The following is a 25,887-nucleotide window of genomic DNA, read 5'->3' on the forward strand; positions in this document are numbered from 1 at the left end:
GTAAACTATTTTATATGGGCCCGAAAAGTTAAATGGTGAAACAAAATACTACCCAGGAACTTCCTTTTCAACTTTGATCGGGTGCCATCTAACATTAGTTCTGGGTCTTTATGAGTTTCAGATTCTCTGCAAAAATGAATGCAATTGGTTTTGGTTTTTGAGAACTCAAATCCATTATCTGAGCACCATTTACGAATATTATTCAGACATTCTTGCAGTCGTCGTTCGATGATATTTGTAATAGGCACCTAGCATCAAAGAAAATAACAAAGTACAAAGTGAATGAGCCGAATGCGATTATATAGTATGACCAGAAATTATTGAGAATTTTAGGAATATGTTTAATTGGATTTCTAGTATAAACAACCTTGACCAACTATCAAGAGCTTGGTTTGATTCAAGAGAGACACATCCGTTAATCCCTCAGTTTGTGAAGAGTTATCCCCCTTTGTTTACTTGCTAGCAGACGACATTTTCAGTGATTCTCAGTATGGATGGCTTAGAGAAGAGGAAGTTGATTTTAGAGTATTATAACAAGGACATCAGATCAGGTAAAGTGATTTCAAGTAGAACAGGCATCCCTTTGTCCACTGTTTATCGTGTTTTGAAAAATATTGCAAATGGATATAGCATTGAGCACCAGGGAGGCGCAGGTAGGACAAGAAAATTGACTGTCGGTGACAGGAGGCGACTTGGTATTCTTGTTTCTAAAAACAAACGAAGGAGTTTAGAAAACTTAAGGCTCGATATGATTGATAGAGGAACTTTGGCTGTCTGTAAGGAGACAATTAGAACTGAGCTGCATGCAATGGGTTGGCAGAAAAGTCGAGGAATTCCATCACCGATCATGAAACCTGAACAAAAGGAGCGAAGGTTGAACTGGTGCTTACAGCATAGAAAGTTAAACTGGGACAATGTGATTTTCTCAGATGAAAGTTCTGTGTGGCTGTTTCCTAATACACTGAAATTCTGGACCAAACAAACTGAAAAGCCTTTGTATCAGCGCCCAAAGTACAGTCCGAAATTTAACGTGTGTGGTGGCATATCTGTGTTAGGGGAAACGCAGGGAATATGAACAGTGAGCGGTACACAGATATTCTCGAGGGACATTTCCTTCCATCTACTCGTGTGTTCTATGGACATTTTTGGATTTTCCAGCAGGACAACGACCCAAAACATCGTTCAAAGCATTCACATGCCTGGTTTCGGACCCAAAATATGACATTATTAGATTGGCAAAGCTATAGCCCTGACCTAAATCCAATAGAAAATGTTTGGGGACTTTTGAAGGAAAGTGTCAATAAGAAAAATCTGACAAATATTGCTGAAATGAAAGAAGAGGTGGTCCGATATTGGGACAGCATGGACCACGACTTTCTAACTTCTTTGATCAGTAGTGTGCCCCGCCGCATTGAAGCCTGCATTGCTGCCCATGGTGACTTAACAAAATAGTAACTGTTCACCTGTCTTTGAATCTGGAGTTATGTTCTGCTAACATTAACATTTAATACGTGCGTAATGAGTGAAAAAAAATAAAAAATTACAATCATTAAATTCTCAATAATTTCTGGTTGTACTGTATCAGTCGCTCAAAAGGAACTCCTCCATCGCCTTGCGGTCCTGTTCCTCGTGGTCTTCACGGCTCAGGTGCGTCTTCCAGTGTTTGTGGATGTGCGAATGTAACATGTTTTCTCATGTCAAAGCTTTGCAGACCAGTTAAGAACCGATCAATCAAATGTACCTCTAGTGATGAAGAAATGTTGGTAGGGTAACCTAAATGTGCTAATCTACGAAGTTCATACACATAATCCACATAATCTCAAAATGGCTGCCGCCTAGCCGAGCATGCAAGAAGCGTGACATCTATGTTGATTATAAAATTAGTTTATTAACAAAGAGTGAATAGATACATACTGAACCCATTCTTCGTCCATACACTACTGGCCTGCTGATGGACGACTGTGACATGTTTATTCACTTGTATCTACTTGTCAACACATGCTTTCTCTGTTCACAGATTAGCATATGGTTATCACCATGTCATGTCATTGATAAAGGAGGTAAGTTACACTCATTAGTTTCATATATGTTCATGATGTAATTGATGCTGTTGTTCCTCTCGTCCTGGAGACAACAGGTTATCTGTAACATCTGCAAATGCAGCTCCATCGCACTTGCTGTCACTGTACACGTTCAATTCTGTTGGAATATCATGCAGAGATTTTCGAGTATTTTCCTTTGAAGTTGAAAGAAACCCTAATGCAGAGGCCAAGAACATCATTGCACCTGGAAATCAACGTAACCGTCAATTCAGCATCATGTCGCACTGTTTGTATTTAAGATGGAAACCATTAAGATTTCTATTACTCTTATATCGAATTATTATTTAATGTTTTTCAGGAAACGCCAATTCAAGGCCAACATCTGATGTATGTCTACTTATGTTCTTGTGTCCTCTAAAGACTGTCCTGAAGGAGGCGATTTCAGCTAAAGGAGTCGGGAATAGTAAGGTTTCACTTTACCAAGGTTTCTGATATATATCGGGATTGAACTGGCTTTGTGGCTTTGTCTAATTCTTTAATACTTTCAAACATGCATTTTTCTATGTGAAAAGATTGCGAATACAGAGGTTTATTTCTTATTTCACAGCACATGGATTTATCTGACAGACGTTTGCCTAACGAGTGATTGGCGTTTCTATTCCGCGTTAATAATATGACGTTATGTGTGTGGAAATGTGTCAGGTGCCAATGAAATAGTGTGTTATGGTTGGTGCAGACAAACCTAGAAATGTAACCAGGGCGAATCTAGGATTTGAAAGTAAGATTGTAGGTTTCTGTCAGGCCAAAGGACCACAGCGAAAGTCAGTCGTTAACGCTATGTATTGTGATTGGTGTTTGTACATGATTCGTCATAGTGAACTGCCATTGATCAACCTGGATCCACAAGAGAGGATGGGGAATGATGTACTGTACTGTACTTCAATAAGGAACAATATATACGAATAATTCACAGAAGATGAATGAATCTCCCACCCTTCTACCTAGCACATTGAATAAGTGAACTCATATAGCCAATAGTTAAGTTTCCCTTAGGAAACAATATTTTCCACATATAAACAAAACTATTGATTTTATCAGGTTTGTTGACTTACATATAAAACAACGGCTACCTGTCATAATAGGTATTTCAATATGTCCATTCATCCGTCTTCGTCCTCTACAAATATGTTAACTTTCATATTTGCATAGTTTTTGTTTTATTGACATTGTGGTTTTCGCCGTTTTAACATGGCATAATATGAACAAAAAGATGTATAAGAAACAAAACGGGCGTAAATATACTACAGCTCGATACGTACCGGAGAACAAGAAGACGTTGTAGTAATCACCACTCGCTTCCAAAATTGCACCTGTAACAAAATATACAACTAACTGTGCCGCCATGATGGAAATATTTAACCAATAATGCCTGTCAGTGAGTGAGTTGGTTTTTAGCAATATTTCAGCAATGTCTCGGCGTGGGACACCAGAAATGGGCTTCACACATTATACTCACGTGGGGAATCGAACACGGGTCTTCGTGACTGACGCACGCTTTAGCCACTAGGCTAGTCAGTGAAGTATATAAAATAATATCTGCCTGTTTAAATTGGGTTAGTGTATACCTTTTTAATATTAAAATACCATTACTAAGCAGCTGTCAAACAATTTCAAGGCTCTTAACCCGAATATCCTAAAACTTTCCAACACGTATCATGATCCGCGCTCAGTTCATTAAAGTAGGTCACAGTGGATTTCAAACATGCCAAATGAAAATACAGCTTTTAAAAGTAAACATGTGGCCCTATTTACCTGAAAAGAAAACCCCATGCTGATGAGCACTTATTTACCTTGATGTATAATCTGCTAATGTTCTGCCCATTGTTTTCAACATGTAATAAATTATGTCTGTTTTTATGTCTCGTTGACACCTAGTTTGCTTCAGCTTCAATAAATATCATACAAACACGTACAAGTGTGTTACTAGTTACACTCATGGCAGGCGTTGTTACGCACATGACGTAACCATGGTAATTCCATTACCTTTATGAGACCTTGACATTTAATTGGCATTGAGTTTTCACTGACTATTTGCAAAACCTTTTATGTTCTACTAATTAATCCGAAAGTTCATCAAATTTGAACTACATAGAATTATTTGACCTTTAGTGACCTTGACCTTGAAAGGAGCGACCTATTTCAACCACAAGGCTAACCCACCGCCCCTATCTATTATGTATCTTATAGTCAATGGATGAATACATCGGTTTGATACTTTATAAGGTGGTATAGTGGTAGATAGCCATTGTTCGCCCATGGGCGAACGAGTTTAAATTTTGAGTTTTCGAAAAGTATATTTTCATTTTTCCATCCTTAGCATATATTCATGACAGTTGCACGTTTAATTGTGTCAGTTCCCTTGTAAGAAAGTGGCCACAGTGCGGAGTTTCTGGACTTTTGTGAATCCAGAATTTAATTGTGACGTGTTTACTTTAATTTTTAAGTCGTTCACTCACTTAGATTGTTTTGGGAAAACCTGCCACATGCAAAAGTGTGTAATACCCTAGACTCCCGGGAAATGATACATACATGAAATGGTACTGATCTTTGCCAAGGAGACAGCAGTGGCGCGCAAGATCAGGACTATGTGGATATATGAATGTTTGTTAAATCACCAATAGGACATTTACAGGTTATCTGATTGATGGAAATAACATGGCTACATCTTGTGGTGTCATCACTGAATCCATTGATCAATTGTTGTTACAAACAAGTTGGCCGAGTCAAGGAAACGTAAATCAATGGCCCCGAAGCAATCGCATTTAGCATAAGTATATCCCTTAGCAAGCACGGACGTTGACTTATTTGTTTATACACAAGTTAAGGTCACTCTGTCTGTTTGGAGTAAACGGTACGTTGACATGAACATGATAACATAAAGACGAAGTCTGATTGCTAAGCTCATATACCAAAAATAGTTAATATCATCAACAGAATTGAGTGTATAACATTGCATTGGTCAGTTCTTTGAGATTCTAGTGAATTTAACCCACATTCGTGTGAGACGGGCTCTGTAGTCATCTCGCTTTACCAACATGGTGTCATATGTGAATGAGAAAACTATCAGACTATGAGAGGTTGTTATGAAATAATCAGTGAAATTAATTCTTTTAATATTTCATTCATCAGACTGTGATACGACCCCTATAATCCTCAATCGTTTTACCAACGAACAAGAGTGTTGTGTTTGCCTACTTAACACAATAAATGCTCTGTCTGAAAAGAGGTGAGGTGAGGTGAAATTGGGTTTAACGTCGTACTTGAGAATATTTCGCTCATATGACGACTGTCTGAAAAGAAGGGGAGGTCAAGAAAAAAGATAGGGGAAAGTTTGTTTAGTTGTTTGCTGTCTAACACCACACTCAGCTATATTCTAGCTATATATATGGTGGCGGTCTGTAAATAATCCAGTGTGGACCAGACAATCCTGTGATCCACAGCATGAGCATCGATCTACGCATGTGTCAACCAAGTCAGCAAGCCTGACCACCCGCTCTCGTTAGTTGCCTGTTACGACAAGCGTGGGTTGCTGAAGACCAATTCTAACCCGGATCTTCACGAGTTGGGGGAAGGTAGGGGATCCGCTTTGCATGTAGTCATGTAGGGGAACGTACCTGCAATCGGAGGTCCAATCAAGTAGCCGGTTCCACAGAAGAACATAACCACACCTACACCAGTGGCAAAGTTTTGAAGTCCCAGAATGTCAAGTGTTAGTGTATTCATAAGTACCCAAATACCTCCTGTGTATAATCCGAGGAAAAAGCCAAAGAGAATTTGCAGATACGAAGAAGATTGGAATAATGGCACAAAAAGTGTGAATAACGCCATGATGCTGGCGGTAGATGTATGCAATATTGCACCGCCAATCTTCTGGTCACCCGAAGCAATTCCCGTGAGAATACGAGAGATAACGCTCCCTATGCCGGACATTGAGATCACGAGGGAAGCGTCCTGGAACGTCGCTCCTTGTTTTATGAAATAGTCTGGCAGAAAAAGATATTCTGCTGATGAGCCAAGAGCAAAACAAAAAATACTGAAAGAAAAAAATAGGAATGATATATTCTTGACGACTTTCCCAATCCTGGAACAATCCCCACACAGTAAGAGTATTATTTTTCTCCCGAGTGGTCCACCTCCAGAAACATCTCTTTTTCTCTTTTTCTCAATCACAGAGGGCCGCATCAGCATACCAGTTGCACAGGTATGAAATGTTATTCCTCCAGTTATAAGAAAGGCCCCATGGAATCCGTAGGTATCTAATAGATACTGAACTAAGACTGGGTGTACAAACATGCCTAGTCCTGCCCCAGTGACGCATATCCCTTGAGCAACAGCTGGGTTGTTAGGAAAGTAGTATCCAAGAACAACGATTGCCCCGGCCCCTGACAGACACGTGCCTAAACCTGGAAAACAAAACATGAACAATTACAGCGGGTCGGTTTCTGTTGTGTCTTCACACTCGTCATGACAAAGGTACTTCACCATTAATGACAACATGACTAAGAGGTAACTGTTTAAGCCTGTACAATAACACAGGAATGGTAATATGGAATATTTTTTTTTAGTTCAAATTTCGAAGTGTCCCAGCCTCTCAATCCCTACATGAAGAAAAAGGATTTTTGGGCCTGACAAGCTAGTGGTAATTATTCTCTTTAATGAAGACAAACGTTTCCATAACACACATTGTAGTCACACAGTTTGTTATCAAAGGACCCGTGAAGATCCGGGTTAGAATTGATCTTCAGCAACCCATGCTTGTCGTAGGAGGCGACTAACGGGATCGGATGGTCAGGCTCACTGACTTGGTTAACAATTGTGTAGATCGATGCTCATGTTTTTGATCACTGGATTGTCTGGCCCAGACTCGATTATTTGCAGACCGCCGCCATATAGCTGCAATATTGCTGAGAGCGGCAAAAAACAACAAATAGAACAGACCAAAGGCTCTTAGCTTGACCTGATCCATTTCGTTGCTTCTGACATCAACAACCCTCATTGGTTGTTTTCGTCCTATCGTAACCAGTAATCGAACGAAGGCTCTTTTGTGAGTGTTACATGTGAGAGGGTTTGGCGTCTTTGAGTGCTGGCGATTAGGTGCCTGACTCGAATATGTTACATTTGTTACATTTCACCACTTTCTGAATGGCATTGTGTTCTCAATATTCTTGCTATTTTAGGGGTTACACAATGCTGGACAACCCAATAGTGTGGGCACTTACCTGCCACAACAGCATATGTCATGAACAACAGTCGTATATCTGTCACCAGACAGCTGCACGCAAATCCAACCAGCATTACGATTCCCGACATCACCACGCATGTTCTGCAGCTAAACACGCTGATTACAAAGCTAGCCACGGGTCCTGAAGTAGATTTATGCATGAACAACCCGTAGCCTTTTCTTTGAGAAATATCCAAAATTCCGAAAACGCGATCGTGTATTTAATTAATGGTAAAACACATTATAATTGTTAATCAGAAATATATATTAAGAAGCTTCACACAAATTCAACTAAGAACGCAATACAAGTATATTTGTATTTCTCCGAATTGGTAATATAACCTGGCACAATCAAAATGATAGATCATCCCCGACCTTTTGTGACCAAAACTTCCATGTCTTCTTTAAGACACTAAATTTATTCAAATTCATAGAAAGCATACATCTCAAAATCAATGATATTGTGAAACGTAACGATACATAATTGCACAAAAATAAGGAGCTCAAAACGGCGGCAGTGTATAAAGACGAATACTATCAGAACTGGACCCGTGAAGATTCGGGTTCGAATTGGTTTTCAGCAACCCATGCTTGTTGTAAGAGTCGACTAACGTGATCGGGTAGTCATCGTATCCCAATTGCCTAGATCGATGCTCATGCTGTTGATCACTGGATTTTCTGGCCCAGGCACGATTATTTACAGACCGCCGGCATATAGCTGGACTATTGCTGAGTACGGCGTTAAACAACAAACCAACCAAACCAACTATCAGGGCTATTTGAAATTATCATTGTTCTTTCACGTATCTGCCAGCTGGCCTCCATGTAGGTAGCAAAAGTACTACCCCATGGTCCTTAGTATGGTTATTTACCTTCAGTAGTTGGCGATCTATAGCCCGTAATTTATTTTGTATTACCCCAAATAGTTACATAATGCTAGTTTTAATACCTCAAATTGTGATATTCTAGTTGTTTTTTTGTCCTTCGTTGACAGAGATTATACTCTAATGTTATCTATTGTTAATGTATAACCTGTTTTAGTTACAACATGGCTTAAATATTGCCGATGTGACTACACTCACTCACTCACTCACACACATACACACATACATATATACACGCACGCACGCACGCACGCACGCACGCACGCACGCACACACACACACACACACACACACACATACATACATACATACATACATACATACATACATACATACATACATACATACATACATACATACATACATACATACATACATACATACATTCATACATACACACATACACACATACATACATACCTGCCAGGGCAAACATGCAGCCGAAGATGGATCCAACCCAGGTTGTGAGAACCAGGTCCTCGTCATACTCTTTCAACAGGGCCACGTGAAGCACACCGGTAGCATAGTTGACGCTGGTGCCAAACATCATCGTCATGAAGGAAGCAGCCAACACGACCCATGAGTACATCCCCGTTCGTTCCATGCTGCAGATATATGTTGAAACAATACAGGGTGACAAGGTACACATATTGTTATTACACTGGGCGATGGGGAAGCCTATTGGTTAAAGCCAAAGATTCGGTTTCGATTCCTTACATGGGTATGTCAACGCATATATGTGTCGACAGGCTCAGAAGTATACGTTGACGAAGACGAACGAATTCGTTGAGTCCAAACTTTTTTAGTCGGTTATACAATTAACAGATTACATTAAGAAATAAGTCGAGCAGTGATTATAACTTTGCTATGACGGGAAAAGTCCAGCAAGCAGGTTTTATCCCACTCACGGCCGTGCATCCAGTCGGAATACCATACTACCTGACAGTACAGATGTGAATATGCATATATATTACAAAACAACAATGGTCAGATGTCATGGCAGACACGGTCAAGGGGATCACCTTAAGGTTTTTAGTGTCATAATAAAGCTTGTGGCACAATGTGGAGTATTCTAAACTACTCTAACGAGATGAACGGGGGTGAAACTGCTGTAATAGTGCTAAAACTGGCGTAAAACCTCACTCACTCACTCACTCACTCAAATGGTTATTCTTTTTACATAACTCTAGGGTCGAAATAAAAATGTCATATCCGAAATACTTCAACTTCTCAGTGAAGTTACTCAAACTGTGTTAAGAGGAAGTTGCTCGCATTTAACACATCGGTGACTGACTGACAGAGTTTAGTTTTACGCCGCTTTTAGCAATATTCCAGCAACATCACGGCGGGGGACACCAGTAATGGGCTTCACACATTGTACCCATGTGGGGATTCGAACCCGGGTCTTCGGTGTGAACACATCGGTGAAACTTATGAGTGAGGATACATCGCTGACTGACAAGTGTTCACATCAAAACAGTGAATAGAATCAGCAAATAATGGCAATAATACTCTGACAGACCAATGAAAATGGTAGTGTCGAATCTAGGAATCGAACCCATGACCAGCATTCGTTGACATAGTATTGACGATCCTTCTGTGCACAGTTACCTGTCCTTTGTTATGTAACTGATTAACTGTCTGGTGAATCACACACGGACAGCTGGCGTTATCAGATTGACATATTGTCCAGCAAGGAACTGGGTTACCTGGTTTTGAAAGCATGCTAATACATGATATATCTCGAAATACCTAACTGCACGGAGCTTGGTTCAAGGTGTGTTAACTCTACGGAATGTATATCAAATGTTACTCCATGACACAATTCCCTTATCCGTACAAAGTCAAACGTTTGTTTGTAGTTCGTCCTAATTAGATATAACTTAATGTATAAATGACAGACGGTCATGGCGGTATTGATCTGCCAGTTGTTCAAGCAATAACCATACGGCTCATACATGGCGGCAATTGTCCCTACAATGGATATTCACATTTTGTTGTATGTAGAAATGTATGAGAAATATGAATGACTGAGGACAGATATGGCCTTACTTACCTTTCACAGTACAGCGAGAACGCTATCTACCTACCGACACTATCATTTGACATGGATTACACATTTTGTAAATAGAACAAGGCGCTTCACACAACAATGGTGGTGAGATTGGTTTGACTGATGTTGAACATGCAACTATAACTACCAGCGTGACTAATTGTAAATCTAATGAATGATTATAACTATAACGATAAAGGTTATTGTCACAAATAATTGGTTGAATTTTGTACTGTGTACAGCCAATCATTGCAACTTTTATTGTGAAGCATATGAATAAAATGAATATCTGGTTGGTATCTGGTTTGCTGCAGAAGTGACTGAGTTGGGTTTTAAAAAGCGGCGTAAAACCTCACTAAACACTTACTCTAAAACCGACATCAGTTCTGGCATTAGCACATTTCGATAATGTCTGCATAATAACAAAGTTTTGTGTTGTGGTGGATGCACTCTAATTTTGTGGTGTGTGTAGTACACTATAGTCTTGTAGTGTGTGCGACACACCATAATTTTGTAGTGTGTGTGATGCACTACAGTTTTGTAGTGTAGTGGATGCACTATAATTTTGTAGTGTGTGTGATACACTATAATTTTGTAGTGTGTGTGATGCACTTTAATTTTGTAGTGTGTGTGACGCACCATAATTTTGTAGTGTGTGTGATACACCATAATTTTGTAGTGTGTGTGTGTGTGTGATACACCATAATTTTGTAGTGTGTGATGCACTAAAATGTTGTAGTGTGTGTGGTGCACTATAATTTTGGAGTGTGTGTGGTACACTATAATTTGGTAGTGTGTGTGATGCACTATAATTTTGAGTGTGTGTAAATGCAGGCCTATTATTGAAGTCACATGTGTCGGGTGATTTACATGACTGTTTTACATTCTAATATGATTTCCAAATTAATGGGACCATAAAATATACGAACGTCTCTGATTATCTATGGGATTTCTCGCTACTGATTTGCCACACATTGAAGCACCTAACACCACATTGGAACTATATCCAAATATGTATGCCTTTATTAGCATGGACATTTTAATTATAACCAGTCAACCAATTGTACAATCTGCCTTGCTCAAATATATTATGAACCAATTGTAAGTAAACTTATTGTCATCAACAACGTCCTACAATTACTCAAAATTATAACACCAAAGCATAAAATCGGCTTAATGAATACTGCCTTAAACTTTCAACAATTCAACATATTTTTGTAATTTATTCCTTCTATATATAAACATGTGTAACTAAGCTATAATTCACAAATTCAAACAGTCAGTTATGATCTTTAACCACCTAGCCAGGTTGGAGTAAGACAACAAGTGAACAAAATTCGCACTTTCCTTATGCACCAAATTTCAACACACAATCAAAATGTTGCAGATCTTCAAGCAATGACCTCATTTAGATTCAGTTACTTTGCACAAGAACTACTTTTGACCCATGACCCAGTCTTTGCTATAAATACATGGACTTGTGAAGATATTAACTCTTGCACTGACAGCTGTATTAATGTTGGCGGTGTTGCGAATCAATCACAAACAAGCAGTTGAGACAAAACATGTCTAAATAGTGGATTTTCCAGATTTATGTGCAGTTTCTATAATAATATTTATCAGCAGGAAGGCGACGTTTTGGTTTAGCAATTCACACGAAGACACGAATTCTAGGTTTTTCGACAACAACAAATCTGGAACATCTCTGTGTTTGTGACACTATCTAAGGCAATGGAACTTTTTGCGTAGTTCCACCGATCTTCCACCTGCTGCACACCCAACATGATAAGGTCAACGGAAATATTATGCAACTGGTGTTCTTACTTCCTCCAGACAAGAAACACACTACCTATGAACGAGCTTTTTCATTTGTGAAGGATGTAGGCAGCGACTGGGGGTTTCCATCTAAATCCAGAATACGTCCTGGTAACCAATACATGTACATCATTAAAAATGTAATATTATTTATCAAATATCTTATCTTGTCTTATCTTATCTTATCTTATTACAGATGGAATTGGCGGCGAATAATGCGGAATGGAAGAATGGAAAGGATGTTTTTATTTTCCATTTCACCCAGTGCATCTGGAGACGGACGCAAAACCTGGGACTGCAGGATGACTACGGTAACATCCCCGAAGCAGTTCGTCATGCACTGTGCTGTATTGCCTTTTGGTGCCATTAGCAGATGTAAGTATTCACCATGTTTCTATCTAAATACATAACAAAAATTGTAGAAACAATTTTTAAATATTTATTAATACATACTAAGTGTGTATACAGTATTGTCATGTATCAAACTTAATTCATATAATTTCTGTGACAGGTGGAAGACGTGTGACTACAAGCACTTGCCGATATGCCCCAAGATCAACGATGCAATATTCTGGCAGACTGTGTCACCTCAACCTGGGTAGAGGGCAATCTTCCGATGAGAACTTGGAACCACTACGCCACAACGGGTTCAAGAACGAACAACAACCTTGAGGGTTGTCATGGGCGCTTGAAGAAGTTGGTAGGCAATCCCCATCCAAACTTTTATGAATTCATTCGACTCAGATTGAGTGAGCAGAAATGTATAGAAATCAACTTGGTTCAATATGCCGCCGGTCAGTGTCTCCCACCCAAGAAGAAGAAGTACAGAGATGTGCAAAGGAAGCCTGAGGATCTCAAATGGAAGTTGGATTCCAAGCAGATGTTGTATATCAATATGCCGACAGTGCATCACATGCTCTTAAATTAGCATGAAATTGAATCTGTAAATTAATAAAGTTGACATATATATTGTTAGATGATATATTGCAATAAAATGATAAGGTGGATTATTGTACATCCTGCAATAACGATAAAAAGTGACAGGGTGATAAACTGTTATTTTGTACATATGTATGAATAAAATGAACATGAACATCTTGTGATTGTCGCCTTCCTCTGAGATCAGTGTTCTTGTATAAACACCTGAACCCATTGTTACAAATTTCCACCATTTTCGCAGACAGACAGACGGACAGATAATAAATTTAAGTGAGTGAGAGAGGTTAGTTTAACGCCGCACTCAGCAATATACCAGAGCTTGGACCAGGCATTCCAGTGATCAACAGCATGAGCATCGATCCTCCTCAATTGGGACACAACGACATGTGTCAACCAAGTCAGCGAGTCTGACCACCCTATCGCGTTAGTTGCCTCTAACGACAAACATAGATTACTGAAGACCGATTCTAACCCGGATCTTCGCGGGTTCTCTCCTCACAAGTACATGATAACAATACAACATACAAATACAATAAAAAGTGAGCCACCCATTAAGGGTTATGAGAGACTATTAACTAAACTATATACAATATACTAAAAACTGTCAACTAAACACATATATAAAAATTATTACTAAACACCTAAGAAGATCAAAATATACTATTAAAATATCATGACATATACATATACTTACACAATATAAAAAGTACCATTACCGATTACCATATAAAACGTGTTTCCGCTTTTGCAATAAAAGCTTGCAGGTTTTGGCAGTATAAAATAGAACATCCGGATTGGCTAAGATGAAACTAACCTTCTGTATATCTGTAGAATCATTGAAAGTATACTATTAGTAATAATCCTATAACTTGCTTAAAAGAGTAACACGAATATCATTATAAAGGGGACAGTGTAGTAAGACATGGACTTCATCCTCAACTCCATCCTTACAATAAACACACGTTCTCTCACCAATAGGTGCATTAGTGTATTTATACGAAGGCGAAAACGAAAAACGGCCCATGTTTCTACACGCAACAAGTCGCCTTCCTGCGAATAAATATCTGTACTTGCTATATACAAACAAGGGATTACTAAACATACACAGTGTAAACATGTCTCAATCAGCTTACATTAGGTTTTTTAAGTCACCAACCCATGAAATCATAAAGTATCTAGCTTATACCATATATGTATAAGACAAACTGTACAGATGCTTGTAACACAAGACGCACTTTACAATTAAATGGACGTCAGAGTATAGAAGTATTGTATCTTTCAAATCTGATAAATTCATATGGCTATGAACATCAGCAAAACGATGTTTTAAAGTATAAACATTAAGATATATTTGAGAAAAGACATGAAAGGATCTCACTGGCTTCCTTTATCTCAAGTACAGTTGGATAATTCAGGAAGGGAATTAGCTGTTCGATACGAAACGCAATCATTGGTTTCATACGATGGTCAAATTCTAACATTAACATATGCCTCTTCTTATCAGATTCAGACAAGTCCATGTCCTGACATAGGTTGTAGGGTTACGTCTGTTCCAGTAGGACCAGACCAGTATCCATTGGGCTCCAAAGATCTTTTAATTTTCTGAAATATATCACAGTCAGCTGTTAATCAAGGCGTCATTATGGAATTAACATTTCTTTTCAGCTACATGCTACATTTACACAGTTCCATTGGCGAATTATTGCGATGTTAATGGATCTTTAATGAAGCGATTATATACTGTGACCTGTAAAATACACACAAGCTTAACATATCAACATATTACACATAAAATTAAATAGTGTGATGACACTTAAAGCAAACCTCTTTCAGTGTAGTTTCATTTCTTTTGAGAACCGTCCACAGCCAAATGATAGGAATCGGCAGTATTGAGGCCAGTGATATCATCCACCCAACACCTGCAGCCCAGGGAGGGTATATGTAGTCCTCATATTTCGGAGGCCGGTAGGAGTACAAGGAGTAGGAGAATGTGACCTGATACAATAAAAGGAATACATTGCATTGGATTACTTTGACGAACAGTATCTGCAAAAAGCTAAATTACAATTGATTCTTGTCTATATGTAGAAAAGAATGAATATCGAGGTTAAAAGTAGTTTGTGTAAAGTGTCTAAATTTGGTACGTCCATCTAGGTTTACAGTCGAACATTTGATGCACTCAGTGAGTTTAGTTTTATGCCGCTTTTATCAATGCTTCAGCAACATCACGGCGGGGGACACCAAAACATTGGCTTCACACATTGTACTCATGTGGGGATTCGAAACCTGGTCTTCGACGAAACAAGCCAACGCGTTAACCACTAGATTACCCCACCGCCCCTTTTATTTCTTAATTGTCTTTTTCTGAAGGTAGACTGTCATACAACATGGAGACTTGAAGTACTTGTGCTGCCTGCATGGACCTTAGCTGCATTTACACCATACCATCATATGTCGGCAACGATTTTTAAAGGAACACACATTCTCCGATTAAGAACGTGGTAGCAATTAACATACTTTGAATGAAACTCTCTAATTTTGCACTATTTCTGGGGCATACTGTCACCATATGCTTTTAGTTTTTTATTATTTCAAGGGAGTAGACGCTATGAAACCCACATTTCTACCGTTTTCCATGTGACATTATAATCGGATGTATGCATACAAATTTAAACTGTTTGCAATCTCTGCAACCAGATATACGGATGATTTCGATTTTCCAGTCGTTAATTCCATCTTCCTATCGGGCACGCTCCAGTTCACAGGGACTACATTTTCCAATTGGTTAGACATCTTAAAACATCACAGTTTATTCAAATATCACGGAAAGGAACAGCAACTAAATCATCAAATTTCAACATCAAACACCTGGTTAGGTTATTCCTGGTATTTTGAGGATGGACGAATTTCCAAATATGATATGGTGCTTGTCAACATGATGCCTGATGATATCTCACCCTTTCACCTCAAATGGAATATTCACGCCTACATACTAGTATTACAGTTTTAATGCACAAGTGGAACTGGCGGGTGCTACCGTTGGGGCTGTACAAACTTATCATTTTCAATGATGAATACATACATACATACATACATACATACATACACACACACACACACACACACACACACACACACACACACACACACACACACACACACACACACACACACACATACATACATACATAATTAATATTTATTACAATGCCAACCTTGCCTTTCGCACCCACTGAAATATTTCGGCAGATATGAGTGAACTGTGTATTTCTTAGGTGTGCACCCATTGAACATAATTCATCATTTAAATAATATCCAAAACCGTCTCCTGTATTATTGGTGCTCTAAACATTCAAACATCTTCAAATGTAGTTTTGACCAAATGCGTTTTTCTTCATGCCTACTTTTCACATTATACAATTTCTACTCGCTTCTATAAAATGTCTCAAGTGTTTTAAATTCCTTGTCTCAGTACTTGTTGCTGATCAGTGGCGGTCGGTTGTATTCGACAGCAACATAAAGAGGAGCTTACGAGCAGAAGTAGTGGACAAACGAACTTCAGATTAATGACCATGAACAAAGGCATCTTCTGTTTCCACATTACACTGACAATCGTCTGAAGCCTCTCTGTACCTGAAAAAAAACAAGTTGCCAATCAAACAATCAATAGACAAGATTACATGCCAGTGGGGATTCCCCGCAGATTCTACCGTCAGTGAACAATGATTTTCATAAAAACCTAAAGTTGTCGCCACACAAGATCAATTTGACACTGAACAGCTTATTTGTACCCTTATTAACGCTGACGCATTTAATAACGTAGTATTCCTTATCAGAAGAAGTGTCCATTGTCTTTCATCTTCTTCAAGTGATTTTTGTAATACTTTCAGTGTTATTTGATGTTTTGGAAACATTGCAACAGGAACCAGACGATGAGTTATTGGTAGACGACTACTGTCAAGTCTAGAAAGTCTTATGTCTTAAAGAGGTGAAAAATATGTTTTTTATACTTCAGCTCTGCCATCGTGGATCTAAACTCTGAATACCGTTTTTGGTAGTAGTTTAATTAAAGTTTACATTAAGCTCAGCACGTCAAAGCTTACTACAGAACCACCCATCTACAATCAATTCCAGCACGTAATTAAAGATTGCACTAAGTTCAACACGTCAATGTTTACCATAAAGCCATCCAACTACAATGAATTTCAACATTTAATTAAAGATTGCACTAAACCCAACACGTCAATGTTTACCATAGAACCACCCAACTACAATTAATTCCAACATTTAATTAAAGATTACACTAAGCTCAATTAAAGTCAAATTACAGAACCAGCTCAGCACGTCAAAGCTTACTACAGAACCACTCAACTACAATCAATGCCAGCACGTAATTAAAGATTGCACTAAGTTCTGCACGTCAATGTTTACCATAAAACCATCCAACTGCAATGCATTCCAGCATTTAATTAAAGATTGCACTAAACCCAACACGTCAATGTTTACCATAGAACCACCCAACTACAATGCATTCCAGCATTTAATTAAAGATTGCACTAAACCCAACACGTCAATGTTTACCATAGAACCACCGAACTACAATGCATTCCAGCATTAAATTAAAGATTACAATAAGCTCAGTAGGTCAATGCTTACCATAGAACCACCCAACTACAATGCATTCCAGCATTTAATTAAAGATTGCACTAAACCCAACACGTCAATGTTTACCATAGAACCACCCAACTACAATTAATTCCAACATTTAATTCAAGATTACACTAAGCTCAGCACGTCAAAGCTTACTACAGAACCACTCAACTACAATCAATGCCAGCACGTAATTAAAGATTGCACTAAGTTCTGCACGTCAATGTTTACCATAAAACCATCCAACTGCAATGCATTCCAGCATTTAATTAAAGATTGCACTAAACCCTACACGTCAATGTTTACCATAGAACCACCCAACTACAATGCATTCCAGCATTTAATTAAAGATTGCACTAAACCCAACACGTCAATGTTTACCATAGAACCACCGAACTACAATGCATTCCAGCATTAAATTAAAGATTACAATAAGCTCAATAGGTCAATGTTTACCATAGAACCACCCAACTACAATGCATTCCAGCATTTAATTAAAGATTGCACTAAACCCAACACGTCAATGTTTACCATAGAACCACCGAACTACAATGCATTCCAGCATTAAATTAAAGATTACAATGAGCTCAGTAGGTCAATGTTTACCATAGAACCACCGAACTACAATGCATTCCAGCATTAAATCAAAGATTACAATAAGCTCAGTAGGTCAATGTTTACCATAGAACCACCCAACTACAATGCATTCCAGCATTTAATTAAAGATTGCACTAAACCCAACACGTCAATGTTTACCATAGAACCACCGAACTACAATGCATTCCAGCATTTAATTAAAGATTACACTAACCACAGGATGCCAATGCTTACTATAGAACCACCCAACTTCAATGCATTCCAACATTTAAATAAAGATTGCACTAAACCCAACACGTCAATGTTTACCATAGAACCATCCAACTACAATGCATTCTTCAGCATTTAATTAAAGATTACACTAAACCCAACACGTCAATGTTTACCATAGAACCACCCGACCGCAATGGATATTCCAGCATTTAATTAAAGATTACACTAAGCTCAACACGCCAATGTTTACCATAGAACCACCGAACTACAATGCATTCCAGCATTAAATTAAAGATTACAATAAGCTCAGTAGGTCAATGTTTACCATAGAACCACCGAACTACAATGCATTCCAGCATTTAATTAAAGATTGCACTAAACCCAACACGTCAATGTTTACCATAGAACCACCCAACTACAATTAATTCCAACATTTAATTCAAGATTACACTAAGCTCAGCACGTCAAAGCTTACTACAGAACCACTCAACTACAATCAATGCCAGCACGTAATTAAAGATTGCACTAAGTTCTGCACGTCAATGTTTACCATAAAACCATCCAACTGCAATGCATTCCAGCATTTAATTAAAGATTGCACTAAACCCAACACGTCAATGTTTACCATAGAACCACCCAACTACAATGCATTCCAGCATTTAAATAAAGATTGCACTAAACCCAACACGTCAATGTTTACCATAGAACCACCGAACTACAATGCATTCCAGCATTAAATTAAAGATTACAATAAGCTCAATAGGTCAATGTTTACCATAGAACCACCCAACTACAATGCATTCCAGCATTTAATTAAAGATTGCACTAAACCCAACACGTCAATGTTTACCATAGAACCACCGAACTACAATGCATTCCAGCATTAAATTAAAGATTACAATAAGCTCAGTAGGTCAATGTTTACCATAGAACCACCGAACTACAATGCATTCCAGCATTAAATTAAAGATTACAATAAGCTCAGTAGGTCAATGTTTACCATAGAACCACCCAACTACAATGCATTCCAGCATTTAATTAAAGATTGCACTAAACCCAACACGTCAATGTTTACCATAGAACCACCGAACTACAATGCATTCCAGCATTTAATTAAAGATTACACTAACCACAGGATGCCAATGCTTACTATAGAACCACCCAACTTCAATGCATTCCAACATTTAAATAAAGATTGCACTAAACCCAACACGTCAATGTTTACCATAGAACCATCCAACTACAATGCATTCTTCAGCATTTAATTAAAGATTACACTAAACCCAACACGTCAATGTTTACCATAGAACCACCCGACCACAATGGATATTCCAGCATTTAATTAAAGATTACACTAAGCTCAACACGCCAATGTTTACCATACAACCACCCGACCACAATGGATATCCCAGCATTTAATTAAAGATTACACTAAGCTCAACACGCCAATGTTTACCATACAACCACCCGACCACAATGGATATTCCAGCATTTAATTAAAGATTACAATAAGCTCAGTACGTCAATGTTTACCATACAACCACCCGACCACAATGGATATTCCAGCATTTAATTAAAGATTACACTAAGCTCAACACGCCAATGTTTACCATACAACCACCCGACCACAATGGATATTCCAGCATTTAATTAAAGATTACAATAAGCTCAGTACGTCAATGCTTACCATAGAACCACTAAACTACAGTGCATTCCAGCATTTAATTAAAGATTACACTAAGCTCAACACGCCAATGCTTACCATAGAACCACCCAACAACAATGCATTCCAGCATTTAATTAAAGATTACACTAAGCTCAACACGCCAATGTTTAACATACAACCACCCGACCACAATGGATATTCCAGCATTTAATTAAAGATTACACTAAGCTCAACACGCCAATGTTTACCATACAACCACCCGACCACAATGGATATTCCAGCATTTAATTAAAGATTACAATAAGCTCAGTACGTCAATGCTTACCATAGAACCACTAAACTACAGTGCATTCCAGCATTTAATTAAAGATTACACTAAGCTCAACACGCCAATGCTTACCATAGAACCACCCAACAACAATGCATTCCAGCATTTAATTAAAGATTACAATAAGCTCAGTAGGTCAATGCTTACCATAGAACCACCCAACAACGATGCATTCCAGCATTGCAATCAAGGCCGTGGAGGGAAAGTAGGCATACCAGTCAACCAGTGTCACCACATATATTCCACCCTTAAATGTGCATAGGTTAAAGTCAGTATCATCACATGATACAAATATACGTTGCACAACATCGGATCTACACAAAAATCGCAATTGAACGGTATATATAGTTACAACCAATGTTCTCTATTTTTGTAATGAACTTTTTAATAGGCAAAACCTAGCTTAAAGATAAAAATGTGTATTGGTTTTACCTGTGATACAAATATGAGAGCAAAAAGAAAAGTGCTAAGAAGAACTGCACATGTGAAGAATAGGCGCTTCTTAAACCATTGGGTAAACAAGTCTTCTAAGGCTGCCGCGATGCCTTCAGTTCCTGGTACCTGTGGAAATAGATCTTGTGTGAGATTAGTTTGTGATGGTTACTGATGGTAGTGTATCTTTGGACACGACATAGAGTTGTCTTACGCCCCTCCAAACTCGCTTGTTAATATGCCAATGACTGAAGAATATACAATCTGAGAAAACTGTGAAAAAATGTTGGTTAACGCTTCTCTCTGTCATATTCCAGCAGTATGACGACTATCTCTCTACTGGGACTGACTGGTCAGACTGGTTTAATGCATATCCTCGTTTCCCAATTGCTTAGATTTATGTTCGTTATGTCAGTCTGATCCAGACTCGCTTATTGTACAGATTGTTGTTATAGAGCTGGAAGATTGCGGAGTTAAACAACAACCACACAACTGATTGCGTCCCAACCAAACAATCCAGTGATTTCGATCGAGCAAATCGATGCACGCAATCTACTTACTCGCTCCCGTTAGTGACCACCTTACGACAAGCATTGGTTTGAAAATTATAATCCTATCTAAACGTGCAGCAGACATAACTAACCCGTGGAAACGAAATAATTGCAAGAGGATTTTGTTCCTACATATATGCAACAAATCCACTGAAAAAAACTTGGAAAAAACAATTTCAATTTAAAAGTTACTCACTCATACTCATTCAATATATATCCATATGTTTGTATGACTATTTTGACCCTTCGGGCGCACCATGCATTATGTTAAGATATGCACGTGCTACGATCACGTGCAATACGTGGACCCGTCATGAAGCAAATATCAAGTTTGAGGAAAAAAACTTTCTGCTCAATAACACATGGAAAATCTCATTTAAATGTTGATAGGCAAATGTGGGGTCAACAGACAACTCCTGAAAAGCAGACATTTCAATGAGGGCTACCACAAAAGATGTTGGTTACACTTATTCACACTTGTGTTGAAGGAAACTGATGATTATTGGTGAAAGATTATCTGGTTTAACACGTCATGGTTTAGTTCGGTAACTAGGAGCTTTGCAACAAATTTGGACCTATGCTCCAAAACTGAAATATCAAAATGACTTTTTGTCTTAATTTGTACAACTAACATTGTTATCTAACTCACCATAGTGTCTATTCCCAACATCATCAGTGTGGCAAACGTCAAGACCGACCACGATTGGGGAAAAGGGAGAGAAGCCAGCATCTCTGGGTAAACGATGAAGGCAAGGTTGTAACCTGAAACACATGTTTTCATGAAGATGAGTGTGTTCTCACAATCATTAAGTGAAGGATGAGCCATGGGTATTTGTCAGTAACCATGTTGGCCCCTGATTCATAGTTACATATCGATTCGTCAAGGGTAAGGACATTTGAACCAACCCGTGAGGCTACTGGTGGGAAATGGTCTTCAGCAACCCATGCTTTTCATAAGAGGCAACCAACTGGATCTCGATCTGCTGTTCACGGGTACACACCAAGATGAAATGGAAAATCCCCAATTTTCCAGCCTGGTGTTGTGTGTTTCATATGATAATTCAAACAATAAAACGCACATCAACAGTTGAAGTCAAACTTGAAGTAGGAAAAGATAAAATTGTAAAATAATCCCAAATAGCAACCGATATGACATTAGTCATTGCTCAATACATGTCTCAAGTTTGGATGGAAAATGTTAAATAGGTTAAGCTCTGTTCCAGAAACAACACCTGTATCCGTTTTAAAAAAATCTTACTGGAAAGAAGGCGGGATGAAAGCAAATGACATTATGCTAACTGAGAAAATTGTCAGATTGTTATAGTGTACTTGCAGTAGCAGACAGAACACCACCGCATTACCTTGACTAGTAATAAGCCCCAATTGTTCCCGCCTTGAGCAATTTTGGGGCGTCACAGTAGATGCATCCTGATGGTGAAGGTAACCAAAATGACCGCAAGAGGGATGCTCAGGAGCACCAGAAATGTAAACAATATTTCTAAACGCTCCTATTCACCTAGAACATCAAGTGGACACGTGGAACTATGTATTTATCGGTTACCTACCTGATGATTCTAAAGCATCCACGCTAACTCCACGCATGTAGGCAATGTGGCCGACGATTGTGAAGAAAGCAAATCCAGTTATAACAGCTGAGAGGGAATCAACCAAGCAAAGCATTACTGCATTTCTGAAATGTTCAACCCTTTAAGTCAGGATGTACACCAGTAGAGAAGATGGTTGGTTGGTGTATTCCCAAATGTGCACAGTGGCACAGAAAGGAAGGTTAGTGGCACAGCTGACTTATAATCATATTGACATGTATTGGATACATATCTTGCGCTAATTAACGTTCGATTTTACGATACTTGTACAGTACTCCACTGTCTCGTTTAATTATTTTGTAACATAATCAGGGTAATTTCTGGATTAGAACACGCGATTATAGGTTTCTGCCACGTCGAAAGGATGCAGAAATGTAATTTAATTAGCATAGAAGGGAGTAAGAACAACTAATAACACGGGTGATGAAGCCAATAAACAGGAGGGAGTAAGTCATAAACAGATAGAAGCGATAAAACTCTTTCCACAATCGTAAGAAATCTCTGCTGAAAGCAACAAGAAGATCGGGTGCTATTGATAGAGCGTATAGCTTGATTAACGCTTTGTAGACCGATGTTATGTAGTACCCTTGGTCTCTATTAATCAAAGGATGCATGGTTTGTGGTGACTAATTTCGATGGCTTACAATTTCGATTTGTTTGGCTGTTTGGTGTTCTTACTCCCCCTACTGGCCTCGTCCAAATATGTGTCACTTGTTATCAACTACATGCTATTGTTAATGTTAATCTCATCACTTGGTTTTAGTCACTATAGCTTGATAATAGTGTAAGAATCTACACTGAAAGGTCGCTCTATGACAATAAATAAGAAGTTGTCATCCATAATGATGTATGTTTTCATTATTCACCAAAGTAGTAAACGACAATCACTTAAAAGTCACATGCAACCAAAAAATCAAACATAATTAAAACACAATTATCACTTTTTCATGACATATAATATGCATTGCTGATTATGAAAAAACAAATAAACAAAATTATAAGCGTATAATCGCAAATCAAAAGTGCAATATTTTGTACTTGGGTTTATCTCCCTCGAAACGAAGCACCCGGGACACCGAACCCAGTCAGAGCGTGTGTATATATAGAGATGTTTTGTTTTGTAAATACATGCTAATTTTTTGTGTATAACATTTTGCAATCAACAGACATCATAACATGTCATGTGTTCAAGTATCACACCTGCCTGTCTGTGTAATTACATAATGTGACAGAGACCGAACTCGGGCCATAAATCAATGCGTTTTGTTTATGGTGTATAGCCTGATTGGTGTTAAGTTCAAATTGCATGTGGTCAGTGATCGCAGTTGTGTATTGAATATTGTCATTAGCAGACAGGCAAGGCAGACACACAGGTGTCAATAAAACAAGACATTGAGTTTTGTCTGTGACAGCGACATATCTATATCACAGTTAGAAATTGTGTCAACGCTAAATAATGACATTGCTTTTAAGTATCGAACTGAGAAAGTGACTCGGTAAGAAGAACGTGTGGTGAAATAGACAAATGAAATTATATAAACAGTTTATTTACTGTCATAACATATAGAAAGCTCGCGCCTGTGAGATATCAACAAAACATTAGAAAAATAGCTCACACCAAAGCCTACACCGAGTATTCACCAGACAGCCCGCTTCCAAGTTGCGCGAACCTATTTCACTGCGCACGTGCTATGAGCGCAGCCCAGCTGCTGAAACCCGTATTCCCCAGAAAAGTCTGGGGAAAATTAGTGAAACGTTTGATCTCCGATTTCGCGCGTTTTTTTCATCCCGTTATTTTTCAACTTTATAAGTTGAATTTGCATTTTTGACGAAAGGTATCAGAATCTGCAAAGTTGTGTTTTACGTTGCATGTGACCTTTAAAGCTTCCGTTTCAGATTAAGCTAACACAACATGATATTACACATGAACGAACTGTAATGATTACGTTAAAGATGGCACTTTTACCATAATATATTATATATTAATAACATCCTGAGCCAACATAAATTAATCATACTTAAGGCAGTTGTTGTCCATTCTGTTGCGACCAGACATGGTAATAATACATCCATTGGCAATACCCAGTGAATGCAGTGCATAGCTACAGGCTTGGATCCAAACCTACAAGCAAACAGAGTGAGTTTTGAACAATAGTTACATCGGGAGTATGTCAGCCATATCATGTCTACAAGTTATAATTATACATTCATGATGCATTAAGGTAGAATATTTAACCTGTTCACAAAGGACAGCAAAACCAATTCGATTATCACATATATAAATGAAAAATAGCATTTTATGTTAGATGACAATGCAATGTACAAAGGACTGTTGACAACCAACCAGAAGAATCCGATATGAATGTTTGTATTGGTGTGATGTTGGCATAACTTGTAAGTGATTAATGACATGTTAAAATGCGTATATTTATATTATTATTGTTATTGATATTAATCATTTATAAATATATCTTTGTATTTACAATGCACGGGTCACCGTGTTTGGCAGATTGACTCATTTGAGTTTCTTGACCCGTCCTTCCCCTCAACGAAGCACATGTTATACATCTGGCCCCGATTTCTCGAAACAAACTTAAGTCTGAGTTTTGACTTAGTTAAAGTTTTGACTCAAATTTGAGAAAATGCATTTCTCAGAATGAACTGAAATCGATATTAAACTCAAACATGGTAGACAATTTGAGTTTGGTAGATAGATTACTTAAGTTGCTTGGGCTTTTTTATTTATAAAATGCAGTTGAGTTAAGAATTCAGCTGTTTCAAAATGTCAAGCTCAGTTTGAAATTTGAGTACAAACTTAAGTTTGTTTCGAGA

General features: G+C 38.2%; 2 protein-coding genes and 1 long non-coding RNA gene across 3 annotated transcripts; 1 reads left to right on the forward strand and 2 right to left on the reverse strand.

Annotated features, from left to right (window-relative positions):
• Window positions 1–304: 304 nt before the first annotated feature.
• Window positions 305–21,065, forward strand: LOC124255892. Its single transcript, XR_006892781.1, has 3 exons — window positions 305–430; window positions 10,070–10,072; window positions 21,054–21,065. It is a non-coding gene; the product is annotated as an uncharacterized LOC124255892 (long non-coding RNA).
• On the reverse strand, window positions 1,869–8,808 carry LOC124255878 (monocarboxylate transporter 12-like). Its single transcript, XM_046689821.1, has 5 exons — window positions 8,628–8,808; window positions 7,322–7,465; window positions 5,717–6,505; window positions 3,362–3,412; window positions 1,869–2,286 (listed from the first exon to the last, which is right to left on the reverse strand). Exons 1-5 carry the CDS (start codon window positions 8,794–8,796, stop codon window positions 2,081–2,083), a joined length of 1,359 nt encoding a protein of 452 aa, XP_046545777.1. The 5' UTR covers window positions 8,797–8,808; the 3' UTR covers window positions 1,869–2,080.
• LOC124255887 (sodium-dependent noradrenaline transporter-like) lies at window positions 13,665–25,287 on the reverse strand. Its single transcript, XM_046689833.1, has 8 exons — window positions 25,074–25,287; window positions 23,017–23,141; window positions 22,101–22,213; window positions 20,901–21,029; window positions 20,616–20,715; window positions 16,547–16,647; window positions 14,839–15,009; window positions 13,665–14,616 (listed from the first exon to the last, which is right to left on the reverse strand). Exons 1-8 carry the CDS (start codon window positions 25,109–25,111, stop codon window positions 14,521–14,523), a joined length of 873 nt encoding a protein of 290 aa, XP_046545789.1. The 5' UTR covers window positions 25,112–25,287; the 3' UTR covers window positions 13,665–14,520.
• Between the last annotated feature and the right edge of the window lie 600 nt (window positions 25,288–25,887).

The sequence above is a fragment of the Haliotis rubra genome, unplaced genomic scaffold (genome assembly GCF_003918875.1).
Source record: "Haliotis rubra isolate DU_JTF1 unplaced genomic scaffold, ASM391887v1 Scf610, whole genome shotgun sequence".
Classification (NCBI taxonomy): domain Eukaryota; kingdom Metazoa; phylum Mollusca; class Gastropoda; order Lepetellida; family Haliotidae; genus Haliotis; species Haliotis rubra.